Source organism: Emys orbicularis, chromosome 16 (genome assembly GCF_028017835.1).
Source record: "Emys orbicularis isolate rEmyOrb1 chromosome 16, rEmyOrb1.hap1, whole genome shotgun sequence".
In the NCBI taxonomy this organism is placed as follows: domain Eukaryota; kingdom Metazoa; phylum Chordata; order Testudines; family Emydidae; genus Emys; species Emys orbicularis.
The window spans coordinates 26843165-26868112 of record NC_088698.1 but is presented as its reverse complement, the minus strand read 5'-3'; the positions used below and the strand labels follow the sequence as shown (position 1 = coordinate 26868112).

The 24948-nt window shown below is 41.2% G+C and overlaps 1 protein-coding gene across 2 annotated transcripts; it reads left to right on the top strand.

The window, feature by feature from the left end:
* Window positions 1–974: 974 nt before the first annotated feature.
* On the top strand, window positions 975–24501 carry RHOF (ras homolog family member F, filopodia associated). 2 transcript variants are annotated; one of them, XM_065417649.1, is made up of 5 exons: window positions 975–1145; window positions 2326–2413; window positions 19157–19266; window positions 21333–21467; window positions 23492–24501. In XM_065417649.1, exons 1-5 carry the CDS (start codon window positions 975–977, stop codon window positions 23654–23656), a joined length of 669 nt encoding a protein of 222 aa, XP_065273721.1. In that variant the 3' UTR covers window positions 23657–24501. The 2 variants fall into 2 exon arrangements, with proteins under 2 accessions (XP_065273721.1, XP_065273720.1); XM_065417648.1 differs by lacking the exon at window positions 23492–24501 and having other exon boundaries at window positions 21333–21662.
* The last annotated feature ends 447 nt before the right edge of the window (window positions 24502–24948 follow it).

Here is a 24948-nt window from a genome sequence, read left to right as displayed (position 1 = left end):
CCCAAGGAAATGCTCTTGAGAAAAGGTGAGGATGCCAGAACAGTTAGGGGGAGGGCAGGGCTTAGGAACAGTGCAGTGGAGCTCCTGTAAAGGGATGGATATCTGACAGGGGGCTTCTCAATTCACCAGGGGCTTCTTTGAGTGTAAGAAGTACCTATGTACAAGTCTGTCATGCACTGGAGATTCCTATATAAACGGGGTTGATCTCGGTGCAATGTGAGGGGTCTGCATGAAGGTTTCCAGGTAGAAGTCGGGGGGGGGGGTCTTAATGCACCCTCTTGTGTGTGTAAAGGGGTCTCAGTTCCCTAAGGCCCCTGGGTGTGTAGGGGAGGGGGGTCTCAGTTCCCATAGGGCCCCTGGGTGTGGGGGGGTCTCAGTTCCCATAGGGCCCTTGTGTGTGTGAGGGGGTCTCAGTTCCCTAGGGCCCTTGTGTGTGTGTGTGAGGGGGTCTCAGATTCCTAGGGCCCTTGTGTGTGTGGGGGGTCTCAGTTCCCTAGGCCCCCTGGGTGTAGGAGGATCTGTGTGTGTGTGGGGGTGTCTCAGTGCCCATGGGGCCCCCTGTGTGAGGGTGTGTGTGGGGGGGTTTCTCAGGGGCTGCACTGAAGTCTCTCGTAGCGACGTCTGCCTACGGGCCGTGAGGCGGAGCCGGGTTTACGGGCAATGGCGCCACCGCGGGGCGGGGTCCGGCTCTGCGGTGTGTGGGGCACCTCCAGGGAGCGGAGCGGAGCCGAGCCGGGGCTGCTGCGGCTGGCGCAGGCGGCTCGAGCCGAGCGTGTTCCCCTCAGCCAATCCCCGGCGGAGCCGGGAGCGGGGCAGCTCGGCCCCTTCCCCGCCCTCCTCAGCCCGGAGCTCGCGGAGAGCAGCGACCCCCGGCCGCACAGGGAGCCGAGCTGACAGAGATGCCGCCTGCTCCCGCAGGGCTGCTGCTGCTCTAGAGCCGGGACCATCCCCCCGCACTCCGGGGACCCCCGCCCATGGCGGTGCCGAACGGGTCCGTCCCCGGCGGGGAGCCCGGGGACCCCAAGAAGAGCGAGAGCCCGCCCGCCCCCTCCGGGAAGAAGGAGCTGAAGATCGTGATCGTGGGGGATGGAGGCTGCGGGAAAACGTCTCTGCTCATGGTGTACGCGAAGGGAGCCTTCCCGGAGGTGAGTGCCGGGGCCTGACCCCCATCCTGCCCCTCCCTGAGGAGCCCCTGCCCGGCAGCCCTCCCGCCCCAGCAGGGGGCAGCCCGCTGGCATCTCCAGGAGCCCCCCCTGCACCCCAAGACAAGAGGGGGCTCTGCCCACCTCCACCAGGATTACCCCCAAGAGGACGAGCCTAGCCCTCCCCTGGGCGCTGGGCTGCCCCGAGCAGCCGGGCCGGGCTCCCCCCCCCCCCGGGGGGCTCATTTGCGGGGCTCTTTCCCGGAGGCCAGAGAGATGAGGGGACAGTCATGCCCCAGAAGTTGTTCCTCGCTGGCCAGAGCTGCAAGAGCGACAGCAGGTGCCGGGCCGCGCCGGGCTCCGCACTAGACGAGGCAGAGGTGCCTGCTGCTGGCGCTAGCAAGAGGCTGGGAAGGTTTGTCATGGGGTGACGGGGGTTTCCAGGAAGCGGGGTGGGGGCTTTCTGGAGGCTGTTCAACTCATCGCTAAACCAAGTCGTGGCAGGATGTGCAGGCGACTGGTTTGTACCTGCCTGAGAGAAGCAACTGCCAGGCGGTGGCTGAGCTATTCTGAGTAAATTTGAGAGTTGGTTTTAGACCCTTATCTTGCCTGTTGTGCCTTAAAAAATTGAAGTTCAAGAATGACTTTTCCTCTAGGCATTTGTAAACAGCCTTATTTTCAGAGAAGTCTCTGTATTGAAACCTGTAATGTGAAGATATGGTTGGGGCTTTCTGGTAACACAAAAGGTTTAGGAGGGAGAATACCAGGTATCGGGCTCAGAAAACAGCTGTACCTAGAATATTGGTGGTGAGGTTCAACTAAAGCTTGAAACCTGTAACAGCTGAATCATTCCTTTCTCTTTGTATAATTGCATTTCAGAGAATTAAAACTTGTTGTTAGAGTACATACACCAAATATATGGGAACATAGCCTGCAGGAGATGTCAGTGCTGTTTCTAGCCCTTCTGCTCTTTGCCACCTGAAAGTGGACAAGTCATTTTAACCTGTCTGCTTCACCTTCCTCATCAGTAAAATGGGGATAATATCTGTCTACCATAGTTCCTGTAAGGCTTAATTCATTCATGCTTATAAAGTGCTTTGAGATCCCTGGAGTGAAGGGATTACTGAACTGCAAAATAGTATTATTATCATTTAACTAGAATTGTATTTCCTTTTTTTGACAGAAATATGCACCTTCTGTATTTGAGAAGTATACCACCAGTATTACCGTTGGCAATAAAGAAGTAATTCTGAATTTGTATGACACTGCAGGTAAATCACTTTAAACAAGATCTTGCTTATTTGAAAAATAAATAAGTAAACCAGCACACCCAATTTTTCTGCAGCACCTGGTAAGGGATTACACAGGGGGACTGACCTTAGGCAAGTAGGAAGCTGGCTGAAAGTTTTTTGTGGTATTAATAGCAATACAGCAGATCAATTTTTGCACTACAGAAATGATTTAGTTGATTGTGCTTTTTTATTTGATATATCAAGTATTCTTTAATATTTCAGACATTTGAGGGGATGTTATTTATGTGACCCCCTTTACCAGCAAAATACTAGACATTCACCAAATTAGATTGTTCTTGTTCTCTTTTGGATGTACAGCAGGCTGATATTGGAAAGATTGTAAAACCAAGCAAATTTTCTTTTTGCTTTCAGTTAAGGTACTTTTATTGGTTGTGTTAGAGTTAAAACTACAAGAGGTCAAAACACACAGAACCCTTAAAGAATAAAACAACTTCTATTATCAATTTAGTCATGTCTATGTGACTGCCAGTGAGAAGAACGTCACTAGTCCTAATGAATTTACAGTTTTAGTCATGGCCTTGTTCTTAATAGTGAAGACTATTAAGAAAGTCACCAAATAGCATGCATATCTTGAAGGTATTAAAAATCAAGTGCCCAGAAGCAAAATGTAATGTAATCAACCAGGAAAATACTTTAATCTCCCACCATGTGTGATCAAAACAGTAAAAGGGATTTTTGAAAAAGCCTGTTAGTGTTCAAAATAGAAAGCCCACAATGCTAAATGTATGTTAGAACATTGACAGTTTTTATGGTTTCTTCCCAGGGATGAATGGAATGGTTTGTGCTCAACTTTGTTCATTATAGTTTCTATAGCAATGACTCTCAATAGTCCAACTGTGTTCCAAAAGAGAACCCTAACATTAAGATACACTGTGTCAAATTCTGCTCTGTTACACCAGTTTGAACCAGGAGCAATTCTATTTGGTAAATAATTAAGAGGACAGGTCACTGATTCAGAGCGATCTGGATTGCTTGGTAAACTGGGTGCAAGCAAACAATATGTATTTTAATATGGCTAAATGTAAACGTTTACATCTAGGAACAAAGAATGCAGGCCACACTTACACGATAGGAGACTCTATCCTGGGAAGCAGTGACTCTGAAAAAGATTTGGGTGTCGTGAGAAATAATCTACTGACCACAAGCTTCCAGTGTGTCCAAAACATGACCCTGTGACCAAAAGAGCTAATGCAGTCCTGGTGTGCGTAAACAGGAAAATCTCAAGTAGGTTAGAGAGGATATTTTACCTCTGTATTTGGCACTGGTGCATCCGCTGCTGGAATACTGTGCCCTGTTCTGGTGTCCACAATTCAAGAAGGATGTTGATAAATTGGAGAGGGTTCAGAGAAGAGCCACAAAAATGATTAAAAGATTAGAAAACATGCCTTATAGTGATAGCCTCAAGGAGCTCAATCTATTTAGTTTAACAAAGAGAAGGTTAAGGGGTGACCTGGTTACTGTCTATAAGTATCTACATGGGCAACAAATAGTTCATAATGGGCTCTTTAATCTAGCAAAGAACTGTATAACACGATACTGGCTGGAGGTTGAACCGAGACAAACTCAGGGAGCAAATAAGGCGTACATTTTTAAAGGTGAGAGTAATTAACCACTGGAACAATTTACCAAAGGTTGTAGTAGGTTTACCACCACTGACAATTTTGGATTGGATGTTTTTCTAAAAGGTATGCTCTAGGAATTATTTTGGGGAAGTTCTATGGCCTGTATTATATTTGAAGTCAGCCTAGATGATCCAGTGTCCCTTCTGGTTGTGGAATGTATAAATCTATGAACGCAGTGCAGTTACTCCAAATTTACATCAGTTTAACTTACAGCTGAATTTGGCTGATTAAGCAATTTTTTAATTTTTATATTTAAAAAAATACAGTTGGCCTTTTAAATCCATTGTAGGACATCAGAGTAATCATCTTTCAGCACTATTTTTTATATTAAATGATCTTTGCGGTGAACCTTTTGTCCAGTACAGTAGGATCTTGATTACCCACATTTTCCTAATAAATTGCCAGTATGTCTCCCTATTTTTTTTGACACACTTGCTCTTGAATCCAGTGATACAGATAATCTGGATCCTACCATACACTAGTTTGGAGTTTTTTTTAAGTTCAGGAAAGAACGGTGTGAAATCTACTATGCATAACCAATGTCTGGAACTTGTTAATGTAGAATTTTGGGGTGCAAATACTGTGTCACTTATTTTTTGTAAACTTGCTGGGTCATATTGACTGTCCTCTGTCAGTGCAGGGTTTTATCTATTAGACAGTTTTCTAGGGTTTTGTCAAGTCTAATTTTAAATGACTCAGTGATGTGTTTTCTACCACGTGTCTTGTGAGACCATTCCAGTTTCTTTTGGACTATGTGGCCATGCCCACAAAACACTGTGGTTAAAACTATGATTGTTGCTAGCACAGTTTCAACCATAGATCCCAATTCTTTACTGCAATCTGCTAGTGTGGATCCTTAGCCCAATATGGAGTCCCATTAAAGTCAATGGGGCCTTTTTTGGCGGTTTGGGTCCACACTAGCAGATCTCAGTGTTGGACTGGGTTCACACTGTAAAGAATAGATCCTCTTAAATTCACCTTTTTCTGAAGTTGGTAGTTTACTCAGAGTAAAAGTTTATAATATGAGTACATCTTCTAAGGTCCAAACGTGCTCCAAGGGGCTAAACTCCCTTTGACTTCTTTGGTTGCAGGATTAGGGCCAAGAATTATGTGTTCTTTCTTGTAAATCTTAATGGTGCAGTACTATGGGGGGAGGGATAGCTCAGTGGTTTGAGCATTGGTCTGCTAAACCAAGCGTTGTGAGTTCAATCCATGAGGGGGCCACTTAGGGATCTGGGGCAAAATCAGTACTTGGTCCTGCTAGTGAAGGCAGGGGGCTGGACTCGATGACCTTTCGGGGTCCCTTCCAGTTCTATGAGATAGGTATATCTTTATATTATTATTATTAGAAGTGGGCTTAAGAGAGCATTTAACTGGAACAGAACACTATCAAAGGATGGGGTTTGTCCTTCTGCTACATAAGTGCTGAGGAATTCATTTTCAGGACACGAGATGTTGTTACAGGATCAATGTTCCAGTACAATGACTTTATTTCTATCATATCACATGACTTAGGTATATTAAATCACTTTGTCAGATGAATGTTGATGCACTAATGTGGCAGTTATGTATGGTAGCATTATTGAATTACTGCATTCCCATTGGTCTAGAGAAAAGCCCTAGTGTGTGCTATAGCCTAATGGAGACCAGTTTTGTCATAAAAGTAACTATCTTAAAAGCACATTATATTGGCTGCAGTTTATTAATAAATTTCTGATTAGCTGAAATGTTTGGGGTTTTGTTTTAATTTTTTTTAAAGATAAGTCATGCAGCCATCTGCCTAGGTGACCCTGTTTCCACTAGCATAATGGCCTACATTTCCAAAAGTGTCTAATGATTTTTGGTGCCTCAATTTTTCAGTACCCATCATGAGACACCTTATTGCACCAATCACTATGGGGCCTGGTCTATTACTGGGGCCCCTAGGCACTACCATAGTACAAATAGTACTACTACTACTAGTACTACTACTAAAAAATAAAGTCCCACATGACCTTATCATGAGCAAACTAGGGAAATGTGGTCTAGATGAAATTACTGTAAGATGGGTGCAAATCTGGTTGAAAGACCCTATTCAAAGATTAGTTATCAATGATTCACCATCAAATTGGGGGGGCATATCTCGTGGGATGCTGCAGGAGTCTGTCTTGGGTCCAGTACAATTCAATATTTTCATTATTGACTTGGATAATGAAGTGGAGAACATGCTTATAAAATTGTCAGATGACATAAGCTGGAAGGTGTTGCTAGCAGTTTGGAGGACACGATTAGAATTCAAAATGACCTTGACAAAATGGAGAATAGGTCTGAAATCATCAAGCTGAAATTCAATAAAGACAAGTGCAAAGCATGACACTCTGGAAGAAAAAAATCACACGCACAACTATAAAATGAGGAATAACCGGCTAGGCAGTAATACTGCTGAAAAGGATTTGGGGGTCATAGTGGATCACAAACTGAATGAGTCAACAATGTGATGCAGTTGCAAAAAGAGCTAATATCATAGTGGGATGTAATAACAGGAGTGTTATAAGGTAATAGTCCCGACCACTCAGCGCTGGTAAGGCCTTAGCTGGAGTACTGTGTCCAGTTCTGGGTGCCACACTTTAGAAAAGATGTGGACAAATTGGAGAGAGTCCAGAGGGGAGCAACAAAAACAATAAACGTTTTAGAAAAGCTGACCTATGAGGAAAGGTTTAAAAAACTGGGCATATTAGTCTTGAGAAAAGAAGGCTGAGGGGGGACCTGCTAGCAGTCTTCAAATATGTTAAGGGCTGTTAAAAGAGGACAATGATCAATTGTTCTCCATATCCGGAATGATATTAGCCCAACAAGTAATCAGCTGAACCTGTAACAAGGGAGATTTAAGTTAGAGTTAGATACAGTTAGAAAGTTTTTCCTAATAAGGATAGTTAAGCACTGGAACAGGCTTACAAGGGAGGTTATGGAATCCTCCTCATTGGAGGTTTTTAAGAACATGTTGGACAAACACCTGTCAGGTATGGTCTAGGTATACTAGGTCCAGCCTCAGCACCAGGGAATGGACAAGATGACCTCTCAAGGTCCCTCTCAGCCCTACATTTTTATGATTCAGGGGCCTAATTTTCAAAGGGAAGATGCTCCGTATATCTTCAGCATGCTAAGGTATCCCGAGTTGGGCATCCAAAATCACTGGTCACTTTTGCAAATTTAGTCCAATATATTTTATAGTGTCCAGAGCCAATGAAGTTATTCAGTTGTTTCAGATGCTGTGACCCAGGAACCTCTTAGTGCCAACTTGCAAGGGACACATAGGGGGGTGAATAGGAACTACAGGAATCTCCTGGGTCTGGTATATACATTCTGGTTCACCAAAGAGTGTCATGTGAGGTCTCAGAAAAATCCCGGTATTACAGTGGTCATCAGTATCATTGCAAAACACACATATGAATGTTGTGTAAGAAGTTACGTATGTACGCTGAAAATTATGTTCTTAAGAGCTATGCGTAGGGACTGGTCATCAGCAATGGTGAAAAACAGGTTTTCTGTCAGACAAGATACGTTTATCTAGGTGTCTGTTTACATGTAAATTATGTGTTGTATCATTCCCCGTGGGGCTCCTCCAACTGGTCTGAACCAAATGCTAAGGAAGGATTGTGAAAACTTCAAAGAGAGAAAAATAACCAGAGGAAGTAAGGAGTGGGGATGGGGGATGACCCTAGTTTGATGTGCACATGAATGGTTAGCTCTAGTACATTTGGGGGACAAAGAAGACATCCTGGCATCCTTCGCCTAGGAAGGACAATGAGTTTGCTTGGCGAGGGGTTGCCAGGCTTGGTTGAAAACACTGGAGAGAACTTTGGTCGAGATAAGCTTCTTTAGACAAGTGGTAAACTTGTCAGTTAAGTTTAGTCTCTAGAAAGAGTGGTGTGAGATTATATATATATATATATATATATATATATATATATATATATATATATATATATATATATATATATATATAAAATTCCATTATTCTTACTCGCTATCACTTGAACTCTGTTCTTTGGTAATAAACTTATTCTTGTTTTCACTATAAATATATCCAAGTGCTGTGGTGTAAAGCAAAATGATCCTGAGCTGAATCTTACAAGCTGGTGTGTACTGTTTCTCTGGGAACAGCAGGCCTGGTAATTCTGTGAGTGTTCAGTGGAAAAAGCGCTGAACTCTGCGGGGAACCTTTGGAGGTCTCCGGGGTTGGTGTGTGCCTATCACTCTCCTGCATAGAGAGAGCAAGGCCTGGACGGCAGTGCTCATGTTGCCAGAGCCTGGTGGTTTCAAGGAGCTGATCCACAGCACTTCCGCACACCTAGGGCAGGTGGTAGTGAGGTGCCTCGCAACCCTAGGTGTCCTGGGGAGCACCATAGATGCTTTAGATCATAGCAGCAGTTAAATTATTTTAGCTACTTATATGGCCATTGTTACAATAGTATCTGAGTTTCTCACCATTTTTAATGCATTTTTCCTCAGAACACCCCTGTGAGGCAGGGAAGTACTTTCATTTCCCCATCTGTAAAGTGGAGATAAAACACAGAGAGACTAAGGCCTGGATCCTGAAAGATATTTAGGCTCCTAACTTTCATAAATCAATAGAATTGAGGAGCCTAAGTACCTTTGTGGATCTGGGCCAAGTGACTTGCCCAAGGTCACATAGGAATTTGACCTAATCATTGGATCATGCTTTCTCTCTGCCTCAAAGACAGCTGGAAAGCCCTTTCAATTACTGATTGAACAGTATCAATCACCAGATTTGACTAGCAGTAGATTGAATTAATGCCACTTGAGGTTTACATACTCAAATGTATACATTCTTGTTTTTTCCCCCTATTTAGCTCATATAGCTGTGACATAAAGAATATCAGTGATTATTAAATTATTCTTCTGATGTCAAACCAGGGTTTGTTCAGAATATGAGTCCATGAGAAAATGGAAGTGCTGATATATAAAAGGCATGAAGAATGAATTTTATTAATATTTAAAACATTTGAGGCAAATTTTCCATTTCTATTAAAATTGTAATAAAGCAACTGGTAACTATTTTATGTTCTGTACTAATAGAAACATTTCTGAAAATGTACTATTACTATATTTCACATTTTTATTGCAATAGAACATAGAAGTCCAAACGAGTTAAAGGCCCCATTGTGTATATAGTTAACATTTTTGTCACCAGGGAAGCAGTTGAAACTTAAAGCTGAGGTTGTCAACTAGTGGGTGTTGTCTCATTGCAAAAGCATAGTTAGTGTTATAAAATTAGTATAACTTATCTGAAGGCAAAAGAACATTGTTTAAAATTTGATTCTTGTAAAATAAACTTACTAAAGTCATGGAAAATCTTGACCGAAAACCATCATATAGTTACAAGTATATGGCATTTATAAGCCCAAGATCCCCCAGATTCTTCTGTTGACAAGAAAATAACAAAGTCTGAAACCTTAATATTGCAAACTGTAATAGGATTGTAGTATGAGATTTCTGACCAGCTCAGTGAAAAGGAAGATAAACTGAGCAGTTGAAGTAATACTTTTAAACATGTTGGAGCTGTTTCATCCCCCAGTAATGTATTTAAACACAAAACAATTGAAATTGTTTCCAGTGAAACAAATCTTTGGGTCTCTAAGAAAGTTATTACATAAATATCGAGGTAGTTTTGGACATTTCTCTTTCACTCTTCATATATAAACAACAGGAGATCATTAGCTATTTTGTCAAGTACAGAATAGTGACCTATATGCAAAACTAGAACGAAACTCTAATAAGAGTTTACATTTCTGTAGTGCTTTTCATTCTGGAGGATCCCAGAACATTTCACAAACTATATGTCTACAGTACCACAGAAATGCAGCCATCTCTGGGGTGAAGGGCTTCAACCAACTGGCACACCTGACAACAGTGTCAGAGGGGAAACTGGCATGGGATACGGAGTCAAATCTCATTTCTTCAAGAAAGTGCTGTTGGGTCTTCAGTATTCACACAGAGCAAACGACTTCAGAGTTGTTTAAGGTCTTGTCCAAGACACCCCCACATATTAAAATTTATATAACTCAATGTATTACCTCAGTAGGATGAAGGGATGAGTTGGTGCTGCCATGTGTTAAGCCTGTAGTTTCAAGGACTCTGTATTTCAAACCTGATGTCTAGGTCTCTAAGCCATTCCCTCCCACTTTGTGAGGACATGAACAAGGAGACTATGGAGAAATATTAAAAATAAAAATGGAGGAGAGTTTTAATATATTTCACAGGTTTAATTCAAATTAGGGGGAAATTTTCATTATATATGATCAGTTTAGCAACAACTGGAAATCATGAATTGGAATAAAAGTGGATAGAATAAGAATTTTTCACAGTAGATCTTTTGTATTATTGTGTGCTACTTTCTCTATAATCTTCCTTATCAGAAACATCTCTTGCTGTAGCAGGAAGTTGGTGGTCTGTGTGCTGCAACCCACAAAGAGTTTGCAATACATTGTTTTGCCTGCAAATACATGTTGCATCTGCTTATTCAATTAAAATGCCTCACTGTAAAGTGAGGTAAAGGAATTGAGAGGTAAATTAACTCCTTTCATTTAGCATGTAAAGAATTACAATCCACTGGTGGTAATGCTTTATGTTGTAATTCAGGAGATCTGGGTTTAATTTCTGATGCTGGTCTCTCCCTCCACTGCCATCTCAGGAGGTTAGGTAAGAGCATATTCCGCTCCGGAGGGACGCATGGGAGGGGAGGGTAATGCCTTTTGTCACACATACTGCTCACTGTGGCTGATTAAAAGTGACATTGACAATCTCTAGCTGGAGTCCTTCCAGTCCTACATGACCACAAAGATTGTTGCCACTAAGATCCAAAACCTTCTGATGAGGAGTTTAGAAAAGTGCGTGTGTGACCCAAGAACCCCTTAATGGCAATTGGCAACAGGGTTACAAGAATATCTTGATTCTGGCATGTACATTCTAGTTCATCAGAGAATGTAATGTCAGATCTTAAATGAAAAGCAGGATCACACTGGTCATCAATATCATTGTGAAATATATGTACAGATGTTATGTATATATACTGAAACTATGTTTTTAAAGTCTGTATCAAAGCAGAAGTGAAAACAGAGTTTCCTCCGGACAGGAGGTAAGAAATGTGTCTGTCTCTGTCAGGATGTAAATTAAACATTGTAAGCTAACACAATGGATGTCCATTTACATACAAAGTCAAGTTAGCAAGGAGATCTGAAGTCAACAGGGAAGCAGCACACAGGAAAAATAAGTCTCAGGTGGTTATCCTGGCTGTGTACAAAGCCAATGAACTTTGGGGGCATATTTATGAGGCAAAAAAGACACCCCATTATCCTACACCTAGGAAGTAAATGGGCAGTGCATTTACATTCATGAACATGGGATCTCAGCCAGCCTTGGTTGAGGATGCTGTAAAATATTTTGGGGGTGAGAAACTTAATCCTCAGATGAATGTCCTTGCTAATGAAGTTTAGTCTCTAGAAAGCAGGTTATGATTTTGTTTTATATGTAACCATTTGTTTCCAATATCCTTACTCACTATCTCCTGAATCTTTAGTCTTTAATGATAAAAACTCTTTTGTTTTTACTATCGGTATATCTAAATGGTGTGATCCTGAGCTGGATCATACAAGCTGGTAGGTATATTGTTCCTTTGGAACAGTGGACTTGGTAGTTCTGTGAGTAACCAGTGTCAGGGGCTGGATATCACAGGGGAATGCTTCAAAGGGCCTGGGGGGCACATGTTGTTAATCTGCAAGACAAAGTAAAGGGTAGGACTGCACAGAGGAGATTGTTTGAGTGGCTCACAGTCTGGTGGAGTTAGGGAGCTGACACCCAGCCAAGCACAAGACTCCCTCATGCAGGAGCCGGGGGGTAACAAGGTGACTCACAGGGCCCTCCTGGGAAAAAATGTAAGGCTGTAAATATTGTCATATTTAATTTTTGATTCATTTCTGCCAGGAAGAAAGTAAATTTCCCCAAGTTTTCTAAACTGAGTTCTGAAAGTACAGCCTTAGCTAACATACCACAGACTAAACAAAAGATAATTCAGAATTTTTCTTTAACTATAGGGGTTCTCAGTTATGTGATTGAAATGTTCATTTTAATAGGAAATATACCCTTTGTAGCACTATCAATTGCCACCAGCTGCCAGGCTGGAAAGGAGATTATTTTCAATCTTCATGTAGTTAGGATCCTGCATACCACTTCACAGGTCATGCCAACATGCTGCCTCAAATTAGGTATGTCTACATTGTATTCAGAGGTGAGATTACAGCTCAGATAGGCATATCTGTACCAGCTTTAATCTAGCGACCACAGCTAAATATAGCAGTGAAGACATGGTGGCATGTGCTTGCAATGCAAGTGTGTACCCAGAGTCCCAGGTGAGCTTGTACAGCCCATGTGGCCCCATCTTCACTGATATTTTTAGTCATGCTAGCTAAATTAAAGCTAGCACATTTGTGCCTACCCATGCTGCAGTCCCATCTTCAACTGCTACGTAGACCGGGGTCGGCAACCTTTCAGAAGTGGTGTGCCGAGTCTTCATTTATTCACTCTAATTTAAGGTTTCGTGTGCCAGTAATACATTTTAATGTTTTTAGAAGGTCTCTTTCTATAAGTCTATAATATATAACTAAACTATTATTGTATGTAAAGTAAATAAGGTTTTTAAAATGTTTAAGAAGCTTCATTTAAAATTAAATTAAAATGCAGAGCCCCCCGGACTGGTGGCCAGGACCTGGACAGTGTGAGTGCCACTGAAAATCAGTTTGCGTGCTGCCTTTGGCACCCGTGCCATAGGTTGCCTACCCCTGATGTAGACATACCCAGAGAGAGGAGCACTCTTGCTGGTCAGTTCATAGGATGCCATTGACATTTAGCTTTAAATAAATATTTTTCCCTTGTCTGTCAATTGTAGTCCCATGGGACCTTTTCTATCCAGTACTTCTATATTCTAGAAGTAAATAATTAAAATATTTGGAAAAATCTAAAAATAAGTGTAAAGTCCATTATACTGATGGCTTGCATTTTTTCAACATTATTATGAAGTACACAGGCAATACATTTAAAACTGATCAACTGAAATATTTTATCAGACAATATGTAATTAATTCATGAAACTCACTGCCACAAGAAATTAATGAAGAAATGAGCTTAGATTAAAAGAGAATCCTATTTATTTAAATAAGTTTTACTGTAACACCAGCTAGGATTATAATTTATAAGAGATATAAGCTTTCATGCTTCAGGACAGAATCTAGACATGAATTGACAGGGGTTAGGAAGAAACATCTGTTGTGGGTAGGCTATTGTATAATTGTCTGTTACAGGAGTTTAACGCCTTCCTTTAAAGTTATGTTCTCTGAGACCTGGTCTAAGAATTCTTAGGTGTTGGTCCTCTTTGCATGGACAGCATGTTATAGAATAGAGAAATAGTTCATTCGTAGGAACCTACTGAATAACTACAACAAAGCACAATGGTCATTAAGCTGATTGAAAGTATCATGATATATTCCCAAGGATCTTGGATGCAAGAGAGAATTTTAATTATGTCCCCATGTAGAGTGCAGGGTGGGTAGTCTATGCAAGCAATCCAAGCTGCTTAGGGCCTCATGCAGGCTGAGAAACTCAAACTTGCCCAATTTTCCCTTCTGGCAGCGAGACTGGAGAGAGTGCAACTCGGGGCCTAATTTCCTCCTCTCTTCCTGTCCCCCATCAGACTGAAGCCCCACCTGTTCTGAAGGCCAAGTTGTGACAGCCTGGGCTAGTTGCCATTTCAGGCAAAGGAGCGAGCATGTGTCTTTGGCAAGGAATTAAGCATCTCACGTGAAATTAGCTGTACCAAGTGAAGCGCTGTGCAGGCAGCTTCTTGAAGGCACAAAGATGCAGGAAATTAATGCTAAATAGCAATTATTTTACAATACACCTCTACCCGGCTAGAACGCGGCCCGATAGAACGCGGTAAAGCAGCACTCCGGGGGGGGGGGGCTGCGCACTCCGGCGTATCAAAGCAAGTTCGATAGAACGCGGTTTCACCTATAACGTGGTAAGATTTTTTGGCTCCCGAGGACCGCGTTATATCAAGGTAGAGGTGTACTTTGGGAAGAGAGAGAGTGAAAATTTTGAAAGAAAAAAAATATATAAAAGAACCTTAATGAAATTTTCATACACCAATTTTGACAACACAACAGAGAGAGAAGAATTAAAACTGAGACTGAACACAAGTAATCAAAGGTTTTGTCTGAGCTAAGTGGCCCCTTCTGTTCAGTCCTGCGAGTTTGTTTTATCTCATCTTGCAGAATTTTTGTTTTAAAGCCACAGTGAAGAAAAATTCTGACCACAGCCTGAGTAACCTTACTGAAAAAGGGTGTTCTCACACTACTGTTCTTGCATGTCATCATCCGGATGCAATGGTGAAAGCTGTGAAAGGGCAAGTCTTTGATAAGGTTTTGGATTTTTGTGTGTGTGACAGGATGATGAGAATTTGATGTGTCTGCTATTTTGACAATTCTCATCACTGTGTTTGAGGGCAAGAAGAAAGGCATGTATAGCTTAGTTTTGGGATCTAACTGGACCCAGATTAGAAATTAATGGAGATATCCCATCTCCTAGAACTGGAAGGGACCTTGAAAGGTCATCGAGTCCAGCTCCCTGCCTTCACTAGCAGGACCAAGTACTGATTTTGCCCCAGATCCCCAAGTGGCCCCCTCAAGGACTGAACTCACAACCCTGGGTTTAGCAGGCCAATGCTCAAACCACTGAGCTATCCCTCCCCCCCCCCCCCCATTAATTAAGGCACCACGGTCTGGTCTCTCAAAATGTTATGTAATGTAATAGCTTCCTGTCAAACCTGGGGCATTGCAAACAGGTTGAAATTTACAATCATCTGATTATTATTCATTGGCCTAAATTAAGAGATTTTACTCCACTTCCTAGAAGACAGTTGTCCATATTACACAGACCACCACCACAACTGACCTTTAATTAGCCCTTGTGTTGACCATCTCGGTAGGAGGACCAAGGAATGAAAGGGGATTGACTAGGAAAATGGAATCTGCCATCCAGAGTTGGATGAAGCAAATTGGTTTAGTTGGATGTCCTTTTCCTGTTCCTAAAATATCAGAGGAGGTTTTTTGTTTTGGTTAATTAACATTTCCATAATATTTAAAAAATGTTTGCATCCTGAATAAGTCATATTGGTGTCTGACAAAAGCTTTCAAATATGGAATTACTGGGCCTTGCAGCACCAAGGGGTCTGATGATGTAATCACTAAACCAGGGGTAGGCAACCTATGGCACGTGTGCCAAAGGCGGCACGTGATCTGATTTTCAGTGGCACTCACACTGCCCGGGTCCTGGCACTGGTCCGGGGGGCTCTGGATTTTAATTTAATTTTAAATTAAACTTCTTAAACATTTTAAAAATCTTATTTACTTTACATACAACAATAGTTTAGTTATATATTATAGACTTATAGAAAGAGACTTTCTAAAAACGTTGAAATGTATTACTGGCACATGAAACCTTACCTCAGAGTGAATAAATGAAGACTCGGCACACCACTTCTGAAAGGCTGCCGACCCCTGCACTAAACAGAGGTATCTCAATTGGTGATGCCAGTGAGATGTTGGCATGGATCCCTTCTGCAGCTAGCTTTCAGGTTGCTGCCTTCAACCTGCTGCACACACAGGATCTTTCCTGAGCCTGATCCCCACCCCCACCTCCTGCACCCATCACTCCTCAGCTGCAGGGGGAGGGATCCCTGTACAGGGAGCTGCTCTTCCATCTGCCCAATCCCCCCATGCATCCAGACCCCCTCATACCCTGACCCTACCGCCGAGCCTCTCCCCCCCCACCCCACACTTAGAACCCCCCAGATGAGCCCCACTCCACCTGCACCTGGACTGCCCCGACAAGCCACCCACACTTGGATCCCCACCCCACCGAGCCCCAACCAGTTGCATCTGGATACCCACCCCACATCTCTGTCCTCCTCCTCCAACTTTCTGGCAATTAAACGCTAAAACATTTGGGGGGGGTGTATACTCTACTCATAGGGTGTGATTACAGCTTGAGTAGACATACCAAAGCTAAACCTGTACAAGCCCACTGAGAACCCTGGGCAATTGTTTACGGGGCTACTCTGTGCTGAAGCACTCACTGCTACAGCTTCAACCTAGCTTGATTAAAGCTAGCTCGGTTATGTCTATGCGAATACAGTATAAACAAACCCTTAGTTCCATCATTCCTTCTTTCACACAGGTTTTGTTATTTTGCTTTTTACAAAAAAGAGAAAGCACAATAGGATTTCACATACGCGCAAACATTTCCTATTGCACTATTCTATGTATATATCTACCACAACATAAGTGCTAAAGTATCTATATTTGCAATAGAGAGAACTTGAAAGTGTCCTTCTTCCAATGTTGTTTAAGATGATCAGTTTCAGCCTGCTAAAGTTATAACACAACTATTTTTAAGAACAACTCTGTAGCTGTTAATTTTGGCAGAGTTGAAGAGAAACAAATAAGCACTCTCTGGAATCAGATCATGTTATATTTCCATAAACCATGTCCTTTCTAGCCTTCCCATTATGGTGTGTGTGTATTTTAGCTTTTGCTATGCTCTGTATTTGCCATTCCTGAGGTGTATGAAATACTTAAGAAAAAACGTGTTATGCCTGTGTAAATCTAGATTTCCTCATGTCTTTATCTGGTTATCTTAGTCTACAATTAAAAATAAATACCTGGTTCTTCTCAACCCATCCTCAACTTTGACTGTGAAGATGAAGCCATGTGATGTCATATCTATCTGTTCTGTTTCTTGTTATGGCACATCAGTTTCATTTACACCATCAAAAGCAGCTCTTTTGAGATCCCTGGCATGTTCATCAGACTAAGTGTTTTTGCTCTGTTCCAACTTGGGCCAGGTCATCATGACTTTGTAAAATGGAACATCCATCAATCTGCTTCACCAATCACAAGTGTTATGGCAAAGTAGCAGCAAATGAGTTGAGAGGCTGGAGTGGTTACTGTGGGTAATTTTATAACTGGCTGCTAGAGGATAGCTTGATTTCATAAAGTTGCCTTTGTGGAGGCTAAGAGTAATAAACGTGAGTGAAAGAAGCACGTGTACAAACACACACATCCCAGCCATATTGCTTTACAACTAATTTCCTTATTTTTTTTCTCCTGAAATTTAATACAACTTTAGATGATCACCTAAGCAAAGCATTACATTACCCCCCCCCCCCAAAAAAAAGTGGTAAATCTGGTGCAAACAACTAGGTGGATTTCAGAAAATGAGAAGGATTAGAAATACAGTTGTTGCATGTTATATAAACACTGCAGAGCACAATAAATTCCTTAATTGTCTTATTCTGGGATTAAAAATTTAACGGCCCAATTCTGCACTGTTTTGGAGCGTCTCCTCTGAAATACTAAATGCTCTTAACTCCACTGAAATTAAGGGCTCTTGGCACCATCCAGAATTGGGTCCTAACCCACCACCATCCCTTTATGCAAATAGTTGGGAATCCTGTTACCAGCAGGGGTTAAATATTCAGGTGAAAGATTTGAACGCTCTGTAGCGATATTGTTCTTTCTATATCCATGCCCTTCTTGATAGCACCATACTTTGGAGTCAAGCATTTTGAGTACAATAAGAAGTGCAGGGCTTTGTGTTGAATACCATGATACAACAGCTGTATATTAGAAAGTATGTTGAGATAATGGTTAGCAGAGGGGTACGCTCTACGTAATGCTGATGCAAAGATTTTGTGATCTCCTTTGGGCAGGAATTGCCTCTGTGTTTTTGTATAGTATTAGGCACACATGGTGCTCAGTAAATATATGAAAATAATAATGCAAAAAGGATTGGCATCCCTGACTCACTTCTTGGAAAGTCAAAAACTTCCTGCTGACATACCTGACACATGGGGCAGCACTCAAGTGGTCATCAGAGTCGTCACTGTCTTCTTAAACATCCGCTGGTGCCTTCTGGAAAACTTTGAAAAACATCCTATTGAAGTATTGGCCTTTGATGAAACAGGATCTTTGATTTCTTAGTTCAACTGCCTCTGGTGCTGATTGGCCACCTCCAGACGCTTGCTCAGTGTGACATCACAATGCTCTGGTTTGAAGGTGACTGGTATGTCATAAATACAGGGAAATAAGCAGACCAGTTTTCTCATGTGAATGTGTGTGAATAGTAAAATGAATTCCCCACATGTCAAATTATTCCGAAAAGGAAATTTTTACAAACATTTCCAGGCGGCATCAGCAGCTCTTAAGGCCCATTTCATAGATCAGTTAAGACTGGCTCATGTTGCTGTGTATCTTGTAAAATCAGCTAGCAGCTGGTAGTAGTACTCTAGAATTGGGCATGTTGCGCGGTGTAGCTTGGTGAGGCTACGTGCTCACTAATGGATGGCAATCCATCTGAGGGGTGGCAGTTGTCATGCTCATTACCTCACTCCATTCACTGATGTCGGTAAGAGAGGGGCATTTGTTATTTAAGCCTTTTTATTATGCTGTATTCACATCTGGCAAAAAGTAGGCATGCTTCCTGCCCATTGAACCCTGTATGTCAATAAGACCCTTGCCAATTCCACAGTTTTTAATCAGTAATAAGCTTCCAGTCTAGACTCATGCATTTGTCTCTGCTAGTGAATGACAATCCAGCCTTCATGTTTCAGATCCTGCACTATATGGCTTTGTGTCCTGCTTAGTATCAAGTTGCAAAATATTGAACATTTAGACAAAAAAAATCCTTTTGCTTCATACTGAGATTTCACAAGGACTCAATTTTTATAGACCTTTTTACTATCAAGTTGATTCTCTTAAACATATCTTCTTATACATTTTCAAACAAGGAACTAATCCTATTAAGGCCAATGATTTATTAAAAATGTTTACAATCTAGGTCATTACTGTTTTTAAGACAAGACATACTGCGGGCAATGGGAATGCATTTTAAAATATCTGTATTGTAATATTGTAAAGAATGAGGTTTTTTATCCAAAGCATCATCACCTTTTTCCCCCGTGTTTCAGGGCAGGAGGATTATGATCGGCTACGACCACTTTCATACCAGAATACAAACATGGTCTTAATTTGTTATGATGTTATGAACCCTACTAGCTATGATAACGTTTTAATTAAGGTAAGAGACCTCATAATTACTTGGCTCATTCATGTTAAATTTACTATGCTATATGGGTGACAATAACTGATTTGTAACAATGCTTTTAGCAGCCCCACTCCCTAAGATAACTAATAAATGCACTGTTCATTTATCACCACACATCTAGCAATGGGCCTGAGACACAGTGCTGAGATCTGGATAAGAGTTTCTCCAACATTTATGGGTGTTCAGATTTCGGGATTGGGTTTATGGCCCTCTTAGTTTCAATACAATATAAAAAAAATACAGAGAAATCAGAAGAGCAAGATCTAATTCTCCAGGAGTACCTCATATAAAGCTTGTCTTCTCTCCCTGTCTTTTTATTCATATATTTTTGTTCTATTGTTATTTGCCCCAAAGAACTCTTACACCTGGCTTTTAACAACAAGTAATCCTATTTGTGACCCCCTGCTGCAAGGTTGACTGGGACCCCAGATCCAGAAGGCAGAAAGTTCAAGGTCAATCCCCTTGCTCCAGTTACTAAGAGAAATTTACTATAACTTAGTTTCAGTTCTGTGATTGATTACAGATCTTTAGGCTGAAACATCTAAAGGGAGACTACTGCACACTTAAGGCTCAAAATGTGACCTACAGCACGTGAAAGTGGTTGTACTCTGATGGAGAATGTCCTCTGGATCATAAATCTTTTTGTTAGTTAAAATCCACAGTTCCATCACTGCCTTAAAAAGAAATCTTATTTTTTACAGAATTTATAAAAAAGTGTTCCACACTCTTGGTTTTCACTCTATTGACTCTTCATCAACACTGTCAGTGTGTGCAGCTATTCTTGCTGCCAGTCTGTATAAATTAGAACAAAATTCTTATTTTCAAATTTTTTTAAGATGGTATTAAACATTGAAGAGTAAAGCAAAAAAAAAAAAAAAAAAGCCTCTCAGTACAATAGCTGTCAGTGTCCCTAAGTAGCATACACTCCATCTGTTTCAGAATATATGATGGGCTAGCCCTTCACTCTCTTAAAGGGTTTGGAATTTTTTAGTCTGTTTTCTAAGCAATTCTGAAATCAACAACAGTGAGATAACACTAGGTTTGAGTGTAATGGAGGTGAATTTGATTCTAAAGTTAGTGATGTATGGTATTGGGTACAGGGGAGACAGAGGTAGGCACCTCTTTATATCTTTGAATTTAGTATTTCTGCTCAGTCTTTGATGCTCCAAAGTGAAAGCTTAAGACTAAAAACAGATAAATGAAACTAAGTACGACTGGTCTGGATTCTGATCTTGTACCTGACTTTAGAGGATTTATTCTGGATTTACACTAGTGTAAGTGAGTTCTTTGGGGGCAGGGACCATATCTTACCTATATGATTATACAATACCTGATGCTGATTGGGGCTTTTAGGTGCTTTCATTATATAAATAATCTGTCTAGATGCGGCAGCTGCTCAGCTAAAAAAAAAAAAAAAAAATTACTTCAGTTGGCTATTTTATTGAAAGCTTGCTCGTTATGGGGCTAATCCTGCTTTCTTGAAGTCAATAGCAACATTTCGTTGCCCAGGATAGAAATTTTGGGTGTGCAAGAAATGCAAGTTCATGTCCTAAAGAAACTGCCAGCTTTTCCAAACTGCTCTCTATCTCAATCTTCACTCATGTCCTAAAACACAATGTAGGAGATATAGCAGTGGTTTTCAACCTATTTACCAGTGTGTTCTGTGGGCCGCATCCAATACTACCTGTGTGGCCTTGAGGATGTCACATGGGCTGCAGCTGTGTGGTGATTGGACTGCAAGCGGCCCACGGTTTGAGAACCACTGAGATATAGGAAGTCCCATGCAGAGTTAACCCTCCATGAGCAGAGCATAATTTACCTCTGAGTACTTTAAGGAAAGGAGGGGCCCCACATATTTACAGGTCAGGTTGCGGTATATCTATAAATGCTCACTTAAACAAATAATATCCTACCCTGTTCCTAGCACTGGATACTTTCTACAGTTTTGTTGTAAATTGAATGCTGATTTTGCTCCTAGGCATTGTCATTTTTTTTTTTTTTTTTAAAGCTTACCTAAACATTTCATTTTCCACCATCAGTGGTATCCTGAAGTAAGTCACTTCTGCCGGGGAGTCCCTCTAATACTTATCGGCTGCAAAACAGACCTTCGAAAGGACGAAGAACATTTACGTAAGCTCATGTCTTCTGAGCAGGAACCAATCACCTATAACCAGGTAAAGAGGATTGCATTTAAGAGTTCTGTCCTTTGCACGAGCAATCGGCACATTTCCTATAATATGGTATTATTACTCATGAATAGTAAGTACTGCCATGAAAATCTTGACACAAAAAGGAGCATCTCACCTCAAAGGTTACTGTTGCTTATTGATGCAAAATTTACCATTCAAGCACCACTTTACAAACATTAACCAAGCCTCACAACACCCATGTTATGTAGGCGAGTATCGCTATCCCCACTTTACAGATGGGGATGATTAGTCAGTGGTGGAGTGACTTGTTCCTTGTCGCACAGGAAGCTTCTACAGAAATGAAACTAGAACCTAGGTCTGCTGCTTCCCTGTTCTTTCCTATAACATACGGTTATCCCTCCTGTTACAGGTCACTAAGACAGCAGCAAAATTTGAGTATTCTGTATACAAGTTTGGGCAACAGCTTGACGTGGACCAAAATTTTGCAATATTAAAAAAGGAACTATTGCTGCATCGGTGTCAGAAATTACGGTGTTCTTTCCAGTCAGTCAGAAACGAAAATGTTCATCATCTTGTGAAATTCTGCATACTGCCTCCATTGCACTTAGTGGCTCTCTTCACCAATGTCAGGCATATAATATTTTATTATTTAGTTCAGCTCAGGTGCTGCCAGGAGCCTTGATACTGTTATTCCCACAAGAAATTGTAGACATTTATGAAAGCTCCTTTCTAAGAAAATCTATCAGTATGGCTTAAAAGGACTGAGGGCGAGTCTGCACTCGAGGGAGATCAACGCTCCTGCAATCGATGCAGCAGGGGTCGATTTAGCAGGATACAGAGCGCTCTCCAGTTGACCTGGTACTCCAGCTCCCCAAGATGATTAAAATAAGTCGATGGGAGAGTGTCTCCCGTCAATGCAGCGCAGCAAAGACACCGGGATAAGTCGACCTAAGCTATGTCGACTCCAGCTAGATTATTCACGTAGCTGGAGTAGCGTAACTTAAGTCAACTTATCCTGGTAGTGAAGACAAGCCCCTAGTTCACAAACTTTTCAGACCCTTTACAACAATGTGGCAAACTAAAACTTTCCTACGGGGGAGATCTTCCTTCAGCTCAAGCTATGGAACTGCTGCTTTGGTCCCTAAATACCCTGGCTTCAGTCCCAGCTTTGAGTGGCTTCTTCACAGGCTCCTCTGACATACATAGATACAGTATACATTTCCAGATAGAGGTCAATCACCAAATGGATAACAGGCATATACCAGCAGTTTGTATTGTAGAAACGTAAATAATATACAGAATTCTTACAGCTATCGGTTAGTAAGAAGCTTCTTTTGGGGGCAGCGTGCTTCAGGATTTCTTGTCTCTTATGCTCCATTTCCTCCTCATTGAATACCCTACCTAAAACTGACCCATCCTTCTGGTTGAGTCGTCTTCTGAAACTCATCCACTCTGTTCCTGGCTCAAGCAGAAGGGGCCACTCATGCAACACAAGATATTTCTAATGCTAAGAACTGAGTTTGGGATTCAAACACTGATCCCTCCACCTCTGGAGCCTGCTGACATCTGAAAGTGGAGAAATTTTATGTAAAATTGCACTTGGGTCAATTTGATTGTACTGTAGGCCCAATTTTCAAATATGGGTCCTGACAGACTGGATACACACCTTATTGCTAATTTGAGCATTCAAGTTTGGGTTTTGGAGGTTCTGTTTAGAGCCTAAACTTTAAAAAAGTTGGGCTTTAACACACAACAAGGTAGGCAACCAAGGGATCTCCACTGCATTGCACTTCCAAGCTGGCTTTTAGATTAAAAACTTTTAAAAATCAATAAAGTTGTTCTATAAGTGGAGCCTATTAATTTATCATTATTAAATATGTGTTTTACGGTAGTGCTTAGGACTAATACTACTTATTCCTTAACTCTACAAACAAAAGCATCTGCCTTCTTTTGCCTGACCCCATTGTATAAAGATATCTTCAGAATTATTCACTTCTTCCGACTGTAACTCCAAGAACACTTACATTTGTTACCTTCCTTTCTTCTAGGGTGAAGCAACTTGTCAGCAGATGAAGGCACAAGCTTATTTGGAGTGCTCAGCCAAGTGTCGAGAAAACATAGAGGATGTTTTTAAAGAAGCAACAAACATTGCACTGAATGCCATGAAAAAAGCTAAGCGCCGAAAAAAGAGGAAACGGTGTTCGATATTATGATGATCCAGACCACTGGGACTATAGAAGAGCTTGTTAAAAATCTTGATACATTTATTACCAATAGTTTATTTTTATAATTTGTCTTTTTTTCAGTACATTTTTATTCCTACTTTGATTTTATTTTTAAAATTTGATTTTGTAATAGTGTGTGCTTTTTGTTGCACCTCATATGAAGATTTCAAAGCGCTTTATCAATATTAGTTTGTGGTAGATGGCTACGTTTATCTGGATTTTGTTCCCGACCGTAAATGACTGTCAGCCAGGTTCCAAATCCACTCTCTTATTTATACTGACAGTTTGACTGGCAGTCTTTATTGCTCATAGTTTTATTCTAGCACATAGGTGCTGGTAGTTCTGGCTCTGATTTATTGGTCTTGTTCACTGCTGAACTGACATGGAAAGGATAGAAATGGCTACTTCTCTCAAAGGAAGAGTGAAGTTAAATCAGAGCAGATGGTCAGATTCAGAGAGGATAAAAATCAAAGTTCTATATTGATGAGTTCTAATTATAATTACAAAGCAACAGCTCTGTTAACCATTCTTCTCAGAGTAGCCTCAAGCAACTGCCCCAAACTGTGTACTATTCTGCTGCACCTTTATTAGAATGTCCACTTCGTAAAGCAGCTGTTTGAAAATCTATTGTGTGGTCTCTCCAGATTGGATTTATGATAATAAAGTGTTTTACATCCTTCATTATAGTCTACTCAGAAAGCCACTCAGTGCAGATATGATGCATCTTGCTAAATGCTTTACCTGTGGCAGGTAACAGCAGCCACTATTTTGATACCCAGAGAGAGGATCTAATGTGCAATACAAGCAAAACTTACTTTAAAATAAACAAAAGTGCAATTTATTCAACACCGTGTGCTTGTATGGTGTGTGGCAAATTGAGCTGTGCTACTTACATGTGTGTTAAGAATTACATGGTGAAATCATCCCTGCTGCTCCACAATGACTATTTTACCTTCAAGGACATCTAGTTAACAATGCATGCAGGTGTCCTAGTTGCTTCCCGTTTAAAGTGAGAGGAACCATCCCATTCAAATTAGTACCTGCACTCCAAGGCTTTAAAGTTTTGAGAGAAATTTCTCTGTACATGAGGTTACTACAGCTGAAGATCTTTTTCACAATAATGTGACACTACAGAAATAGCATGTTTTAAAACGATATTTTGCAGCAGAGGTGTTTTTTCTGAAATATGCCATGGTTTGGGCTGCAATATACAGTCCATCCTAGGGGGGAGTAGGTTGTGTTCATAGCATGTCACCAAGTTATTTCTCTGTCTGGGAGGC